The sequence below is a fragment of the Crotalus tigris genome, unplaced genomic scaffold (assembly GCF_016545835.1).
Source record: "Crotalus tigris isolate CLP2741 ecotype Arizona unplaced genomic scaffold, ASM1654583v1 scf7180000017592.2434428, whole genome shotgun sequence".
NCBI classification, from domain to species: domain Eukaryota; kingdom Metazoa; phylum Chordata; class Lepidosauria; order Squamata; family Viperidae; genus Crotalus; species Crotalus tigris.
Window position 1 is genome coordinate 140,630 of NW_024096498.1, and position 17,234 is coordinate 157,863.

A 17,234-nucleotide genomic window follows, 5' to 3' on the forward strand; every position below is an offset into this window, starting at 1 on the left:
TCAATAAACAAATTGTAAAATACTTTAACTCCATTATATATAAAAAACAAAAAGAGGGGGAAAAAAAGAGAAAATAAAAAAATAAAAAATTAAAGAATAATAACAATTACACTTCTAAATACTATCTTAAACTTATATAAATTATTCAAAAGCTAGATAATATTTTCTTATATCATACTTATATTGTATAAAATTTATCCATCTTTTCCACACCAAACGATACTTCTCTTGCGATTGATCTTTCAAGAAAGCCGAAATTTTTGCCATTTCCGCTAAGTAAGAAACTTTAAAAAACCATTCTTGCAAAGTAGGCAAAGATTCCTTCTTCCAATATTGCCCTATTAACAACCTAGCCGCAGTAATTAAATTTAACATTAAAATAATCTCTTTTTCATCACAATCAGAAACAATACCCAACAAAAACAATTGTGGAGTAAATTTTATCCTTCTTTTAAAAATTCTTTGAATATTCCACCATATCGTAATCCAAAAAGCTTTAATACTTTTACATGACCACCAGATATGATAATAAGTAGCATCCGAGCAGCCACATCTCCAACATTTAGGCTGCAGGTTTGGATACATACGAGACATTTTTTGTGGATCAAGGTGCCATCTATAAAACATTTTATGAAAGTTTTCCCGTAAGTTTTGGGCTTGCGTGAATTTAACATTCCTCACCCAAATAATCTCCCATGTATCTAATAAAATCGGGTCATCAAAATTTTGTGCCCACTTAACCATACAATCTTTAACTAGCTCTGCTTCTGAATCCAATTCCACCAAAACACCATAAATTCTTTTAATGTGGGTTCGACTTTGATCTCTAATTTGTTTTAACAAATTCTCATCCTCTCTGAGCAAGCCCACCTTATAATCTATCTTCCACCTTTCCAATAATTGCCTATACTGAAACCATGAATAAATAATATTTTCTTGTGCTAATTCATCCATAGATTTTAATTGCCAGTTTTTACCATCCCACTTAAGTAATTGTGTATAAGAAATAATATCCATCTTAACTCCTCTCCTTATTCCTTCTATTGCATGCCATGGAATAGCCCATAATGGAATTCTTGAATCACTTCTATAGTATTTCTTCCAAACCCGAAGTAAAGAAATTCTTAAGATATGATATCTAAAGACCCTATCAACCTTTTTATTATAAATTAAATAGGCATGCCATCCAAAAAGTAAATCCCATCCCTCCAAAAGGAGTATATCTACATTTGCTAGATTAACCCAATCACTAATTGATGTTAAAACCACAGCATCGTAATACAATTTCAAATCCGGTACCTTAAGTCCACCTCTCTCTCTCGTATATCTTGTAAAATTTTAAGTTTTACTCTTGGTTTTTTCCCTGTCCAGATAAATTTATTGATACCTTTCTGCCACTCATCTAAATTTGCTTCTTTCTTTAAAATAGGTATCATTTCAAACTTACAAGAGTCTTTGTCATCATCCAGAAAGGAGGAAACACAAGACAGTGGGGAACACAGGAAGATCCTGAGGTAAATTAAACAGTAGGCAGAACACAAAGAAGAAAAAAGGCTGGGGGGGGAGGGAAACGCCCCCTTTATAATTAAGGCAACCAATCAGAGCGCAGATCACCTCGTGCATGAACAGACAAGATAGTGGGGTAGATAGGAAGATTCTGAGGTAAATTAAACAGTAGGCAGAAGACAGAGAAGAAAAAAGGCGGGAAGAAACGTAAGCTGGATGGATGGGAAAGATGGAGGGTTGGAGGGAGAAAAAGAGATCAAAGCTACTCAATGTACTGGCTGGGGAATTCTGGGAGTTGAAGTCCAGCCATCTTCAAGTGGCCACGGCTGAGAATCACCATCCCAGAGGCTGCGAAGCTCTCGATGTGGGAGGAAATGATTTCCAGGCAATCCTGGCGGTGGAGTGTTTTGCCCCTGCCCCGTCCCCCCACCAGTCTGGCTGTTCTTTTCCACACCCCCAACACCCCCTTTATGAAAATGGAGACCTGGTGGTCAGCCAGAACCGGGAGCTGCCTTCAACCCCTCGTCCATTTTCTCTTCAGTGAAAGTGGCCAGGCTGGAGGTAGGTTCCTGGGGGGCGGGGGAGGGGAAGAAAAGTTTTCTAGCTTCTGAGGTAAATGAAACAGTAGGCAGAACACAGAGAAGACAAAAGGCGGGAAGAAAGGAAAGCAGGATGGATGGGAAAGGGAGGGAGGATGGGAGAATAAAGATCAGAGCTTCTCAACACACTGGCTGGAGAATTCTGGGATTTGAAGTCCAGCCACTTGCAAGTTGCCAAGGATGAGAAACGGCTGGCTGGCTGGATGGAAGGATTGTAAAGATGGATGGGTGGATGGATTGGAAAGGTGGATGGATGGATTGATGGATTGGAAAGATAGATGGATGGATGGATTGGAAAAATGGATGGATGGATGGATTGGAAGGATGAATGGATGGATTGGAAAGGTGGATTGATGGATAGATGGATTGGAAAGGTGAATGGATGGATGGATTGGACAGATGGATGGATGGATTGGAAAAATGGATGAATGGATGGATGGATTGGAAAGATGGAGGATTGGAAAGATGGATGGATGGATTGGAAAAATGGATGAATGGATGGATGGATTGGAAAGATGGAGGATTGGAAAGATGGATGGATGGATGGATTGGAAAGATGGATGGATGGATTGGAAAGATGGATGGGTGGATGGATTGGAAAGGTGGATGGATGATGGATAGATTGGAAAGATGGATGCATGGATGAATGAATGGGTGGATGATGGAGGGATGATTGATGGATGGATTGAAAAGATGGATGGACTGGAAAGGTGGATGGATGAATGGATAGATGGGTGATGGATGGATTGGAAAGAGATGGATGATGGATGGATTGGAAAGATGGATGGATGATGGATTGAAAAGATGGATGGATTGGAAAGATGGAGGGATGGAAGGCGGGAGGGGAGGAAGGGAGCGATGGAGAGAGAGATTAGAGCTTCTCAACATGTTGGCTGAAGGATTCGGAGAGTTGCAGTCCACCCATCTGCAAGTTGCAAAAGGATGAGAAACACCTTTGCGTGGATGGACAGACGGACAGATGGAAGGAGAGAGGGATGCATAGACAGGGTGGGGGGGGAATATGCGTGGATGCACGGAGTGAGACAGATCAGTGCTTCTCAACACACTGGCTGGGGCATTCTGGGAAGCCAAGCTTGAGAAACGCCACCCTGGAGGCTGTGAATCTCTGGGGTGTTGGCCTCCCTGAATCTCTGTGTGTGTGTGTGTGTGTGTTTCCACTAGCAGCCCCCCTTCCTCCCTCCCCCTTTATGAAGATGGAAAAGCAGTCATCCAGCACCCGGAGTTGCCTTCCAACCCTGTGCATTTCCTCTTGAGAGAAAGCTAAAGTGGAAGTTAGACACAACCAGGTCCTCGCCCAGCCTGGATTCAGCCTCTTAGGCAGCAGCTGAAGAGAGAGGTGAAGGTAAGGGGTCCCAGGTGTGTGGGAGGGAGGAGCAGAGAGACCCTGGTTTGTGGGAGGGAGGAGCAGAGAGAGAGAGAGAGAGAGTCAGTGGGAGGAGAGAGGGAGAAGGCCAGGCTTCTTCAGAGGAGGGGGGGGAGTCTTGTGCGGTCAAGTCTCTCAGCCCCCAGTGGGACGGGGTGGGGGGAGTCGAAGAGCTCCTGTGGTGGCAAACCTCACCTCCCCACCCCCGCCAAGCCCACGGATTTTGGTCCTGCCCCCAGGAATTCCAGGTGGGGGCCTTCTTGTAAACAGATGCATTCCGATGCTCTCAATTTCTGTCTTTCCTTCTTTTGCAGGGACCAGTCTTAGTCCAGAAGTCACAAAAGCAGGGCTGGGAATTCCTTGTGTGCCTGGTCGCCTCTTCCTCGCTGCTCGGCATCAGGCGCCAGGCCTCCCCCCCCCCCCCAAAGCCTCTCCTGAGCTTGGCTTAAGTTCAGAGAGGTTGGAAGCTCTCCAGGTAGGACTTCCTTCTTGAGCTCAGGCCTCGTGTTGGTTTTTTTTTGTGGCGCAGAGGAAACAGCCTGCAATTTTGCGACGGGTGTCAAAACTGGCTACTTCTTGCCCAAGGGAAAACCAGAGCCCATTGTCCACAGCCTGGACAGCTTTGACCAACCTCCGCCACTGTGGGGACCTGGAGACCGCCCCCCAGTTGAGGTCCAGAACAAATCGGTCCTCTTGCGGCCAGGAAACAGGAGCCTCTCCTGCCGAGTCAAAAAGGGATTTTCGATGCAATGACATCTTCCCTTTTTCCTCTGGATCTCAACCGTCTTTCAAGGCTGGGAATCCTCCCAAGTGCCGGAAAGGATTGGCCGTCTCGGATTCTCCGTGTTCTCGGAACTTGGCCTTTTGCCCCTGGTTTCTTCTGGAAAGTTCCCTTCCTCATTTGGGTAACCCTCCGGGCCTTCCTCAGCCTGGGCGACCTGAAGCTGTCTCTGGACTTCAACTCCCAGCATTCCTCAGCCAGGAAGTCGAAGTCCACGGAGCTGAAAGTTGCCAAGGCCGTAAATCATTTAAAACGAACTTTCCCTCGGCTTCCCTCACTGTTTCTGAAGCGCCTTCCTGTTTGAGGGCTGGTCTGAAATGGGATCGCTTTCCTGCTTGAGCAGGGGGCTGGACTAGAAGACCTCCAAGGTCCCTTCCATCACTGTTATTGGGAGCAGAAGAAGGAGAAGACTTCCTGCTTGAGCAGGGGGTTGGACTAGAAGACCTCCAAAGTCCCTTCCAGCTGTTCTTCTCTTACCCCACTCCACAGGTGCCTCTGCCCCCCCCCCAGTTCTGTGCAGAGGGCCCTTGCTCACCCAACCCATGACGGCCAACTCTTCCCAGCAGGAAACGTGTCCACCGACAGTGGGTGAAGGGTGGCCCTGCCCACCGTACGCCTTTTGGGTGTCCCAATTCACCCTGCTTGTCCCAAAAACATATGGCAGCAACGGAGGCGGCCTGCAGCATTTGGGGGTCTGGGAGAGGGGAGGGGAGAGGAGGGAAAAAATGGAATGCAATGGAATGGAAGAGAGAATAGAAAATCAAATCGAGAATCAAATAGAATATAGAAAAGAAAATAATAGAATATATAAAAGAATATAGAAGAGAAAAATAGAAAATAATAGAAAATAGAATATACAAAAAAATATAGCATAGCATAATAGAATAGAATAGAATAGAATAGAATAGAATAGAATAGAATAGAAACTGGAACAGAATAGAATAGAATAAGAAGTAGAATTAATAGAAACTGGAATAGAATAGAGTAGAATAGAATATATGGAATGGAATGGAATATAGAATAGAATAAGAATTAGAATTAATAGAAACTGGAATAGAATAGAATATATGGAATGGAATATAGAATAGAATAGAATATATGGAATGGAATGGAATAGAATAAGAATAGAATAACAGAGTTGGAAGGGACCTTGGAGGTCATCTAGTCCAACCCCCTGCTCGAGCAGGAGACCCTTACAGAATCACAGACATGGAAGGGACCTTGGAGGTCATCTAGTCCAACCCCCTGCTTGAGCAGGAGGGACCTTGGAGGTCATCTAGTCCAACCCCCTGCTCGAGCATTACAGAATCACAGACATGGAAGGGACCTTGGAGGTCATCTAGTCCAACCCCCTGCTTGAGCAGGAGACCATTACAGAATAACAGAGTTGAAAGGGACCTTGGAGGTCATCTAGTCCAACCCCCTGCTCGAGCAGAAGACCCTTGACCGTTTCAGACAATTGGCTGTCCAGTCTCTTCTTAAAAATCTCCAGGGTTGGAGCACCCATGACTTCTGGTGGCAAGCTGTTCCGCTGGTTGTCCTCACGGTTAGGAAGTTTGAAGACCCCTGCCCTGTAGAGGTGCTTCTCCTCCAGGGCTGGCTGGGGAATGCTGGGAGTTGAAGTCCACGAGTCCCACAGTTTCCGGGTTTGGACACGAAGAACCGAGAGAGGGATTTGCTCCCCTCTGCTGTGTGATTGTGAAGTCATTTATGGAAAACATTTTCTGCTTCTCTTATTGCAAAGGACTTAAATGGTATCTCTAGATCTTTCTTAGATTTCAGAAAGAAGCATTAAAATACAATCATAAATCTCTCTCTTCTCCCCTAATTGTCATTCTTTTTCTTTCTTCTCATTCTTTCCCTTATTCTTTGTCTTCTTTCTCTCATTTTTTCTGACAGTCTTTCCCTTTCTCTTTTCATTCTCTCCTCTCATTCTCACTTTCTTTCTCTCTTCTGTCTCTCATCTCTCATCTCATTCTTTCCCTTATTCTTTCTTTTTCTTTCATCCTCATTCTTTCTCACCCTCATTATTTCTTTCCCTTTCTCTTGTCATTCTCATTCCTTCTCATTCCCTCATTCTCTCCCTTTTTTTCTCATCTCTCTTCTAATTGTGTCATTCTCTCAAATTCTTTTTCTCTCATTCTTTCTCCTTCTGTCATTATTTTCTTTCTCCTTGTCATTCTTTCTCTCAATTTATTTCTCATCCTCTCCCTCTCTTCTCATTCTCTCCCCCTAATTCTGTCATTCTTTCTGTTTCTTTCTTTCCATTCTTTTTTCTCCTTTCTTTGTTATTCTTTCTTTTCATTCTTTCTCACTCTCTTCTAATTGTCATTCTCTTTCTCTCTGTTCTAATTATTTTTTTCTCATTCTTTCTTTCTGTCCTCCTGTCATTCTTTCATTCCCTCTCTTCTAGAAAATTCTGTCATTCTTTCTTTCTCAATCTATTTCTCATCCTCTCTCTTCATTTTCTCCCCAATTCTGTCATTCTTTCTTTCCATTATTCTCTCCTCTCATTGTTAATTTTTCTCTTTTCATTCTCCTCATTCTCTTTTCTTTCTCAATCTCTTCTAATTCTTTCTTTCTCTCTATTCTAATTTTCTTTTTCTTTCATTTTCTCATTCTGTCCCTTTCTCCTTCTCTGTCATTCTTTCATTCTCTTTCATACCCTGTCTTCTTTCCCTCTCTTCTAGAAAATTGTGTCATTCTTTTTTTCTCAATCTATTTCTCATCCTCTCTCTCTCTTCTCATTCTCCCAATTGTCATTCTTTCTCATTCTGTTGGCTCATTCTGTCTTCTACACACACAGAGACACAAACAGACACATACACACAAAGAGAGAGAGAGAGAGAGGCTCTATTTCTCCTCCAAAAGATTATTTTAGTTAAGAACTGCTTCAGTTCATTTTTCTCCCCATGGAATGTAAGTAAAACGTAATGTTTCTCCAATAAATGGTAAATGCCAAAAAAAAAAACCAAAAACGATTGTTTTAGGGAGGAAACCATGAGGGAAATCCTGAGGTAAACGACCGGGAGAGAAAAAAAAAGGCAGGAAAAGAAAGAGGACGCTCCCCCTCCCCCTCCACACCCAGAACGACCAATTCCAGTGCAGATCGCCTCAGGCAGGCGCGCCGGCCCTCTCCGGCCAATCAGTTGTACGTGGGCGGGGCCTGGCTCACCCTGACGACCTTTCCCTGAAGCGGCTGCTGAACTTAAGGAGCTTTAGAGTTGGGGTGGCTGGGGAGGGGGTTGGGGCGTCTCCCTCCCCCGTGGGTCCCCCCCAACGGGCCACGTGACTCCCCCCTCCCTCTTCTGGACCCTATTCTGCAACTGGCAAGGCTGTGGGGCCTAGTGGTTGCTCGTTGGGTGATTGTCTGGAGCTTTTCGTTCTTTTTTTTAAAAAAAAAAATATCTGTATGCCTATTTTGAGGGAAAGCCCCTCGGAGCCATTCTGGAAGGAAAGAAGGAAGGAAGACGAGGGAGAGAAGGGAAACGAGAAGGGAGGGAGAGAAGGACGACAGGGAGGGAAGGAGATGGATAAAGAAGGAAGGAAAGAAGGATGGATGGATGTTGGAAGGAAGGAAGGAAGACGAGAGGCAGAAAAGGAAGGAGCATGGATGGATGGGAAGAAGCAACAAAAGAAAGTTGGAGGAAGGAAGGAAGACAAGAATGGAATGAGAGAAGGAAGGAAGATGAGGGAGGCAGGGAAGGAAAGAGATGGATGGGGGAGGGAAGGAAGGAAGATAAGAGGGAGAGAAGGAAAACAAGGTAGGCAAAGAAGGAAGAAAGACAGAGGCAGAGGAGGAAAGAAAGATGGGTGGGGGGGTGGAATCAAAGAAAGTTGGATGGAGGAAGGGAGGAAGATAAGAATGGAAGGAGAGGAGGAAGGAAAACAGAAGGAGAAAAGGAAAGAAGACAGAAGAAGGAAGCAGAAAAGGAAGTCCCACCATTCCATTGCCCAGGCCTAGAAGATCAGTGGTGACTTCCATAACATGGTGCCATAGAATTGCAATGGGATAGATGGTATCTTTTGATATCTAAGGAAGCCAACCATCAAAGTGCTTCTGGTGCCACTGTGGTGAAACAATCTGCGGTGAGACAATCTGGGGTGCCTCCAAAGTTAATGAGGAGACGTTCTCCAACTATATGTGTTATAGTTTGTTCCGGTGTGCCACAGTTGCCTTGCAAGCTCTCAGCCATTCCCCACTTAAAGAGCTTTGCCTTAGCATGGCCTGTCCTGATTCTATCAGTCAATCAGAATAGAGCTGGAAGGAACCTTGGAGTCCAGCCCGCTGCTCAAGCAGGAGACACGACTAGTTAATTGTTCTCACTCACTGTCAGGAAGTTTCTCCTTAATTCCAGGTTGTTTCTCTCCTTGGTTTGTTTCCATCCATTGTTTCTTGTCCTGACTTCAGATGCTTTGGAGAATAAGTTGACCCCCTCCTCTTCTTTGTGGCTGCCCCTCAAATACTGGAAGACTGCTGTCATGTCCCCCCCCCCAGTCCTTCTTTTCTCTAGACTTGCCATACCCAAATCCTGCAATTGTTCTTCATCTTTTAATCTCCAGGCCTTTAATCAACTTAGTTGCTCTTCTCTGCACTTTTTCCAAAGTCTCAAAACCAGTGGTTCTCAACCTTTCTAATGCCGCGACCCCATAATATAGTTCCCCATGTTGTGGTGACCCCCCAACCACTTATACATCACTGGGTGCCAGGGGCGTGGCCAAAGAAAAGGGGAAAAAATGGCGGACAGCCTTGTTTGGCAACCCCCGTGAAATGGTCGTTCGACCCCAAATGGGGTCCCGACCCACAGGTGGAGAACCACTGCTCAAAACTCTTTTTTATAATGTGATCAAAACTAAATGCTCTATTCCAGGTGTGGCCTTACTAAGGCTTTAGAAAGCGGTACTAATCCTTCGTGTGATACTGATCCTATGCCTCCGTTTATACAACCATGATTCGTACTGTATTAGTTTTTTTGGGCTGCTACGAGACGCAATCTCATACAATCTCTGGACTCTGTTCCCATCGTAAACGCCATCATAAACCCTACCAGCGGTTCAAAGGACGGAGAGATCTAGCAGGGAAGCAGCAAAAGAGAGCAGTAGGTCCCACCTGCCAACAGAGATTCCTGACTCCTCCAACCAGGTGAGGACCCCAGAAGTGCCGAGACCTCCGAGTTGGCATTTGCGGTGACAGCGGAGTGGAGTCGGGCGAGGGCACGGCTATTCCTGGGCATCTGGTGGAAAGCGGGTCAGTCTTGGACTGGGTGGCTCCCTGCTTTTACACGAGAGCAAGTGGTCCCTCCTTTCTGGGAAACGCTAAGGGGGTGGATAGGACACCCTCAGTGTTAGGAAAGGCAGTTTCCAGCAGGACGAGGGATTTAGCAACAGATGTGACACAGATGCACCTGTGTTGTTGAGGGGGGGGAAATATTCCAGGAAATTTGGGGAGAGGGGTTGCTCCTTTTCGGGAAGGCTTCTGAATTCAGCCAAACAAGGGGAGAGCTGGAACGGGGAGGGGGAAGGAAGGAGGGGACACCTTCATCTAAAGCCCCCACGCCGTTGTGACTCTCAATCCCCCCTCCAAACTCCCCAGGAATTTTTCCAGCAAGATTCCAAGATCTTCCCAGAGGAATCAGACTTTGCTCTCTGTGCTGGGGGGGGGGAAATGGGAGGGGCTTTGTGCCTGGAGAGAGACAACTTTGGTTCTGCTGGCTCCCCTGAAAACGTGCTATGGCTCGGCTGGGAGGAAGGAGGAAGTGGGCAGGCACATCCGTGTGTGACTTCCTTCTCAATCAGTCAACCAATCAATCAGAATAGAGCTGGACAGGGCCTTGGAGGTCCAACCCTCTGCTCAACTCCAGGCAGAGTCTTCAGTTAATACAATGGGTGTGACCCTAATCCAGGAACTGGCTCCTCTCCCCTCCTTCAGCCATCCCAGAAATTGGAGTACCATCGGTGGGTGGGGTGAGACTTGAGGCCCCACCTGCATCCCCTCATAGAGTCATAAGTCGGTCTCGGCCTCCCCCAGACGGTTCCTTTCTCTCTTGCAGGGCAACAAGCTTGCAGCCACCAGCAAATGCCAAGCATGGCTGAGACAGACGATGCCATAGAGATTGCAGCCCTCGGCCGCCCCTTCCAGCTGGGGATGCTGTACGACTGCCGCAAGGATGCCCTCGTCCCAGGTAGGAGCCGGAGGAGAGGCTGATGGGTGGGCATCCCTGGCAGGAAACCTGGGAGGGAGAGAGACAGGCACTGCCATCAATTGCAGGCTTAGCCCAAGCACACTTAAGAGCTGGCATCCTGAACACAGGGCCTGCTACTACCAGCTAGCCGAGTAGGGTCTTCTGCCTGGCATGTGTATGCAGCAGTGCTGGCCCTGACTTCCAAATGTGGGGTGGGTTTCCATACCAAACTCACTGAAATGCTTTGGGAAAGGACAAAATCTCTCTACTCAGTCAAAGGCCTTTGGGGGGTTTTGCAGTATTTTGCAAAACAGACCATTTCCCTGGTGACTGGTGGACAGAACAAAGGATGTTAACCTCAGGGAGAAAGGATGTCCCCTTGTCCAAGCTCTCTGGGGCTTCTCTATCCAGTTTCAGATTTATCTCCCTGTCTTCTCCTGTTCCGTGCAGGCGTCACCCTTTGGGACTACAGCTCCCTTCAGAAGGACCTGACCACCAGGCCTCAGCCCAATACAGAAACTAAAATCATTGCATCTGACAATATTGATGACAAGGCCTCTGCCCTGGACATCTCAGGATCCCTCAAGGGCAGCTTCCTGGGGGGGCTGGTTGATGTGAGAGGATCAGCCAAGTATCTTTACAACACCAAGAAGTCCAAGCAACAGGCTAGAGTCACCGTCCAGTACAAAACCACCACCAGATATGAACAGCTGACCATGAGCCATCTGGGAATCCAGAATATCTCCCACCCAGCAGTCTTTGAGCATGGCACGGCCACCCACGTGGTCACCGCCATCCTCTACGGAGCCCAGGCTTTCTTCGTGTTTGACCGAGATGATTCCTCAACAGAAATGGTAAAAAATATAGAAGGAAATCTCCACGTCACAATCAGGAAGATGATATCCGTCACAGGACAAGAAGATATGAAGCTAAACAAGGAGGAGAAAGAGAGTGCGCTGAAGTTCAGTTGCACGTTCCATGGAGACTTTTCTCTGGAGAAAAATCCAGCGACCTTCCAAGATGCCATGACAATTTATGAGACTCTGCCAAAAATGTTAGGGAAAGATGGGGAGAAGGCTGTTCCTGTGTGGGTCTCGCTCTACCCACTGACCAAGCTGGACACCAGAGCAGCTAAAATGGTCCGCGAGATCAGCCTAGCGTTGATCTTTGATGTTGAAAGCATCTTGGAGGAACTCGACGAAATCCAGATGCAAAGTAACGATCTAGCCAAGGATCCCATTTGTGACACCTTCCCTGAGATCAAGAGGAAGATCCAGCAGTTTAAGAATCTGTTAAAGCAACACAGGCAGACTTTCCAGAAAGACCTGGCCAGAGTGTTGCCTTCCATCCGGGGTGGAGGGCAGGAGGAAGGGACCCTGGTGGATATCTTGACCTCTGTCAAGCAGTCTCCCTTCAACAGCCAAAGACTCCATGAATTTCTGGACACCAAGAAAAGAGAAATTAACTTTGTCAAATCTTTTCTGACTATTTTAAATAAGATACAAATTATCTCATCTAAGAACAAGTTGGAAGAAATAGTTCTCGATCCTCAGAATGGATACGTGGTCTCCTTTGTATTCACTTCTTTGCAGGAAGAGGAGCCGTTTCTGTTGAGCTTACGGGACAAGCTTCAGGAGCGATTCTTGCAAGAATCAGCTACGTCCACAAGATCCACTCCTGGGGTGAAGAAAGGCAAGGCCTGGGTTGAGGACCAGGAGAGGACCCACAATGCTCGCCAAGCGGCCAAATCCATGAAAGACTTTTTCATTGTCAATCAATCGAATGAGAAAGTCCGCTTTGTCGTGGCCTCACTCCCAGATGTGGACATCCCAGGAGCCTCCATTTACCTTTATGAAGACGGAAAGCTGATCAGCAAGAACTTTGAGTTGCCCTCAAAACCTCTCCCTTTGCAGATTACTGAACTGAGACACAACAGCATTCAGCTGAAATTTCAGCCAGCTGAACATGGGAGGGCTACAACCTCCAGCTACCTGGTAGAGTACAAGATTGCAGGGGAAGAAAACTGGAAGACCGTGAGGACAGAGGATGCCGGGGAGTTGTTCCTGCTGAAAGATCTGCCTCCAAACACAGAGTACCAGTTCCAGTATGCTGCTTGTTGCAAGCTTGGATTTAGTAAATCCAGTGACCTGAGCCCACCCAAAAAGACTCTTTCCATCAGCCCTCCTGAGAAGTTAAGAAAGGTCACTGCAGCATCTTCTGTCATCTCTGTGGCTTGGATGAATCCCAGCACTGTTGTCTCAGGAGTTGTGGTCAAGGAGTACAAAGTGGAGTACAGAACGGTGGAGGCTGGAGTTGGGAAGAACCAGTGGACTGGGAAAAGGACTGGGAGAAAAACACAGTTTTACCCCATCGAAGGTCTGAAGCCCCAGACGGCATATAGAATACGGGTGTCAGCCGTGTGTGACAATGGAGCTCTGGGTGTCCCCAGTGAGGAGGTGGAAGTGTCCACATCACTGGAGGAAGAAGATGCAGGCAACGTCGCCCACCAGTTCTTTCAGGAAAGCTGCCCGGTGGAGGACACACATCCGTTAGTGTTCGCTCTTCCTCTGAAGAAAGTCCCCTCAGATGCCTCCACCTCCTGTCTCATATACCAGCTTGGAAAGGAGAACCCAAAAGTGCCGAACAAAGTGATCCTGATGATGGGAGCAACATGGTCTGGGAAAACCACACTGATCAACGGGATGATCAATTATATTCTGGGTGTCCAGTGGGGAGATAATTTCAGATTCAAACTGATTCACGAAACCACCCCGAGAAGCGAAGCTGGAAGCAGGACGTCTGAAGTCACTGTCTATGTGGTGCACCATCAGGAGGGTTTCCGGATTCCCTATTCTCTCACAATCATTGATACTCCAGAATTTGCAGGCACAAGAGACACAGAGCAAGACAAACTGGTTGAGAAGCAGCTCCGAGAATTTTTCTCCGCCCCAGGGGACATTGACCACGTTGATGCCATCTGCTTCGTGGCCCAGGCCTTCCTTGCCCATTCAGTTCATGCCCAGAAATGCATCTTTGATTCCATGCTCTCCTTGTTGGGAAAAGACGTGAAGGATAACGTCCAGCTCCTGATCACCTTTGCTGATTGGGGAACGCCACCTGTCCTGGAGGCCCTCAAGGAGGCTGACCTGCCTTGTGATCGGGACAAGTCGGGAACCCCTCTGCACTTCAGATTCAACCATTCAACCCTTTTTAGTCACGGAGAAAGTGGAGGAAGCCATCGTGCTGTTGCTGAAATATACTGGAAAATGAGCGCCGAGAGCATGAAGAATTTCTTTGACTCGCTAATGCTGCTGGAAACCAAAAGTTTAACCTTAACCATGGAGGTCCTCAAGGAACGTCAGGAGCTGGAAGCTGCTCTTAGAAGACCTCCCTCTCTAAAGGTTGAACCAGTCAAACCAAATAGTTTCCAGATCAGTATTGACCCAGTCGCCATTGGGAAGTCTTCAGTCTCCTGGTACCAGGTGGAATATCGGATTGCAGGGCAGAATTGGAAGAGTCTCCATACTGAAGGCCCTAAAGATCAATTCACCCTGGAAGATGTCCAACTAAATCTTCAGATCCAATTCCGATGTGCAGCTGTGACTGAATTTGGGATGGGTCAATGGAGCAAGGAGATCACTTGCATCTATCCAAGGGGGAGGCCTGCAGAGGTATCTTGACACCTTCTTTGGAGGAAGAGCGGGGGAGGAGGAGCACAAGGAGGCAGTAGAATAGGGTGATACCAGTTTTGGGTGCTCCATCATTGGAGATTTTGAAGATTTTTGGCATATGCAGCAAAGAAACTCCAGGGAAATTCTTTTACCAAGAGTTTAAGTTTCCTGATAGATCCATATAGACACAGTAGAAGCAAAGCTAGTTTTCAGGTTTTGCCATTAAAAACAGCACAGCAATAATCCCCCCTTTCCTCCCCGGGCCACCCATTGTCCGTTGTCCACCAATCCAGTTCAGTCATTGTTTTGGGAAACACCTTGAGGTGCTGGAAACTTTCTCAGGCCACAACCCGTGCACATACATTCCTCATTCCCCTCCCAGCCACCCATCAATTCCAATCATCCCCTTCCGCCCTCCCTAGTTTTTGTTGTCTGGTGGTGAGTAAGGTTTGCAAAGCGGGTCAGCCATGATGCACGAGGCCACGGGAGCCGAGCGGGAGAGACTGGTCTCTGACCTGATGGAGACAGTGCCGGTGGCCGAGGGCCGTTTTGGAGAATGGAGGGAGCGACTACAAGCGTGAGGTCCATCCTGTGGGATGTCATAGACAGGAACAGGGCTGAGTGGGAAGACCACTCGGGGAACCTGATGGAGGGGGGGCAGATCTGATCCAAGACAGCTACGTTGGGGGTGGAGAAGAGTCAGAGCCGCTTGAGTCTGGCAAGGTTGCGGGAGGGCAAGGTCAGCCTCAAGAGCACTGAGGAAGGGGTGGTCTTTTTTTTAATGCCCCTCCATTTCTTGCTTGACTTCTGGGTAAGGAGAGTTCTTAGCAACCTCTGAGCAATGCAGCCTCACTTTTGGCTGATTCTGTTTTGCTTTTTACGCAGAAATCTCAGGTTATGTGCTGTGCGGCTGGTCTGCATATGACTGTACGCATCCAAGGTAAAGTCTTGGGTTCAGGTGGGGTGGAAGCTACTGTTCTGGGTGGGGGGACAGGCTGTGACGGTCGTACACTGCTGACCAGTCCCCTTCTTCTCTCTTCTTCCCTTTGGGTTGTAGGGTCTGAACAGAGGATCGTCCTTGTGGGCATAAGCGGAAATGGGAAAAGTGCAACAGGAAACACAATTCTGGGAAGCAACGTCTTTAAAAGTTCCATGTCATGTAGATCAGTAACAACAGCATGTCAAAAGGAGGACACACAGCTAAACGGCAGGAAGGTTGTGGTTGTTGATACGCCTGGCTTTTTCTATACCGGTTGTCCAGTGAACGACGTTGTTGCAGAAGTGAGGAAGTGCGTGAAGTTTTGCTCCCCGGGTCCCCATGTCATTCTGCATGTGATGTGTCCTAGTTATTTCAACCCGGACGAGAAGGAGGTGCCTCAGCTGATCAAGGAGATTTTTGGCCTTAAAGCCAAAAATTACATCATCCTTTTGTTCACCCACAAAGAGGATCTGGAAAGTGAATCTATTGAAAATTTCATATCTGCCCAAGATAAAAATCTGAAGGAATATGCTGCTGAATGTGGGAACCGGTTCCTGGCTTTCAACAACAGGGCCAAAGGGGCGGAACGAGAGGCTCAGGTGGCCGAACTGATGACCATGATTGATCGTCTGGTGGAAACGAACAGAGATGCTCCTTGTTACACGGAAGAGATGATGAGCTTCAACAAAAGACGGTCTGGTTTTTTTTCCCCCTTTCCAACAGAGGCCAGAAAATCTCTTTAATTGAGACTTTAAATTGGAATATTGATAAGAAATTAAAAACTGAGTAAAAATTAATAACAGGATATGGATTGTTTATGAAGAGTGAATGTAATTATGATATGTATAAGCTAAAAATGTATTGATAAATGAAATAATGATGTTCTTATTGAGCTGATATAATTAGAAATATACTAACCTGAATATGAGACAGTAAATTTTAAGGGAAAAAGAGAAGAAATATTTGATGTGGTAATCTGAGATTTGCACTAAGATTTTGTTATTGAACTATTGATTAACCCAGTCACCACGTTGCTTTTTAAATATTCAAATGTAAAATTGGAAAATTAATAAAATATTATAAAAAAAGCACGGATGGATGGATTGGAAAAATGGAGGGATGGATAGATGAGAAAGAGGGAGGGAGCAAAAGAGATCAGAGCTTCTCAACACGCTGGCTGGGGAATTCTGGGAGTTGAAGTCCATCCACTCGCAAGTTGCCAAGGATGAGAAACGGCTGGCTGGCTGGGTGGAAGGATTGGAAAGATGGATGGATGGACGGATGGACTGGAAAGATGGATAGAAGGGTTGGATGGATGGATTGGAAAGATGGATGGATGGATAGATGGATGATGGATGGATTGGAAAGAGATGGATAATGGATGAATGAATGGATGATGGATGGATTAGAAAGATGGATGGGTGATGGATTGGAAAGATGGAGGGATTGGAAAGATGGAGGGATGGAAGGCGGGAGGGGAGGAAGGGAGCGATGGAGAGAAAGAGATTAGAGCTTCTCAACATGTTGGCTGAAGGATTTGGGGAGTTGTAGTCCACCCATCTGCAAGTTGCAAAAGGATGAGAAATACCTTTGCATGGACAGATGGATGCATAGAGGGGGGGGGAAATACGCGTGGATGCACGGAGTGAGACAGATCAGTGCTTCTCAACACACTGGCTGGGGCATACGGGGAAGCCAAGCTTGAGAAACGCCACCCTGGAGGCTGTGAATCTGTGGGATGTTGGCCTCCCTGAATCTTTGTGTGTGTGTTTGTGTGTGTGTCTTTCCACTAGCAGGCTCCCTCCCTCCCTCCCGCTTTATGAAGATGGAGAAGCGGTCAGCCAGCACCCGGAGTTGCCTTCCAACCCTGTGCATTTCCTCTTGAGTGAAAGCGAGTGGAAGTTAGATGGAGGAAGGGAGGGAGGTAGACAAAGAGCAGGGCTTCTCAACATGCTGGCTGGGGAATTCTGGGAGCTGAAGTCCACCCATTTTCATAGGGCCAAGAATGAGAAACAGCTGGAGGGAGGGATGGATTGAGGGAGAGAAAAAGAGATCAGAGCGTCTCAACATACTCGCTGGGGCATGCTGGGAGCTGAAGTCCACCCATTTTCAAGTGGCCAAGAATGAAACAG

General features: G+C 46.9%; 2 protein-coding genes across 4 annotated transcripts in view; both read left to right on the forward strand.

Moving 5' to 3' along the window:
* The window catches only part of LOC120317691, a 65,094-nt gene that overhangs the window by 36,637 nt on the left and 11,223 nt on the right, over positions 1 to 17,234 (forward strand). The window lies entirely within an intron of this gene.
* Positions 1,382 to 15,976, forward strand: LOC120317712. 2 transcript variants are annotated; one of them, XM_039364525.1, is made up of 6 exons: positions 1,382 to 1,514; positions 9,322 to 9,518; positions 10,321 to 10,452; positions 10,903 to 14,123; positions 15,009 to 15,063; positions 15,181 to 15,976. In XM_039364525.1, the coding sequence occupies exons 3-6, from the start codon at positions 10,347 to 10,349 to the stop codon at positions 15,843 to 15,845; spliced, it is 4,047 nt and encodes a 1,348-aa protein (XP_039220459.1). In that variant the 5' UTR covers positions 1,382 to 1,514; positions 9,322 to 9,518; positions 10,321 to 10,346; the 3' UTR covers positions 15,846 to 15,976. The 2 variants fall into 2 exon arrangements, with proteins under 2 accessions (XP_039220459.1, XP_039220467.1); XM_039364533.1 differs by having other exon boundaries at positions 9,322 to 9,413.

What these genes read in the sequence shown, in the direction of transcription:
- LOC120317712 (XM_039364525.1), top strand. Translation starts at nt 10,347, where the DNA reads ATGCCAAGCATGGCTGAGACAGACGATGCCATAGAGATTGCAGCCCTC. An exon ending in CAAGGGGGAGGCCTGCAGAG is followed by an intron (nt 14,124 to 15,008) that starts GTATCTTGACAC and finishes CTTTTTACGCAG; the next exon opens with AAATCTCAGGTTATGTGCTG. An exon ending in TATGACTGTACGCATCCAAG is followed by an intron (nt 15,064 to 15,180) that starts GTAAAGTCTTGG and finishes TTTGGGTTGTAG; the next exon opens with GGTCTGAACAGAGGATCGTC.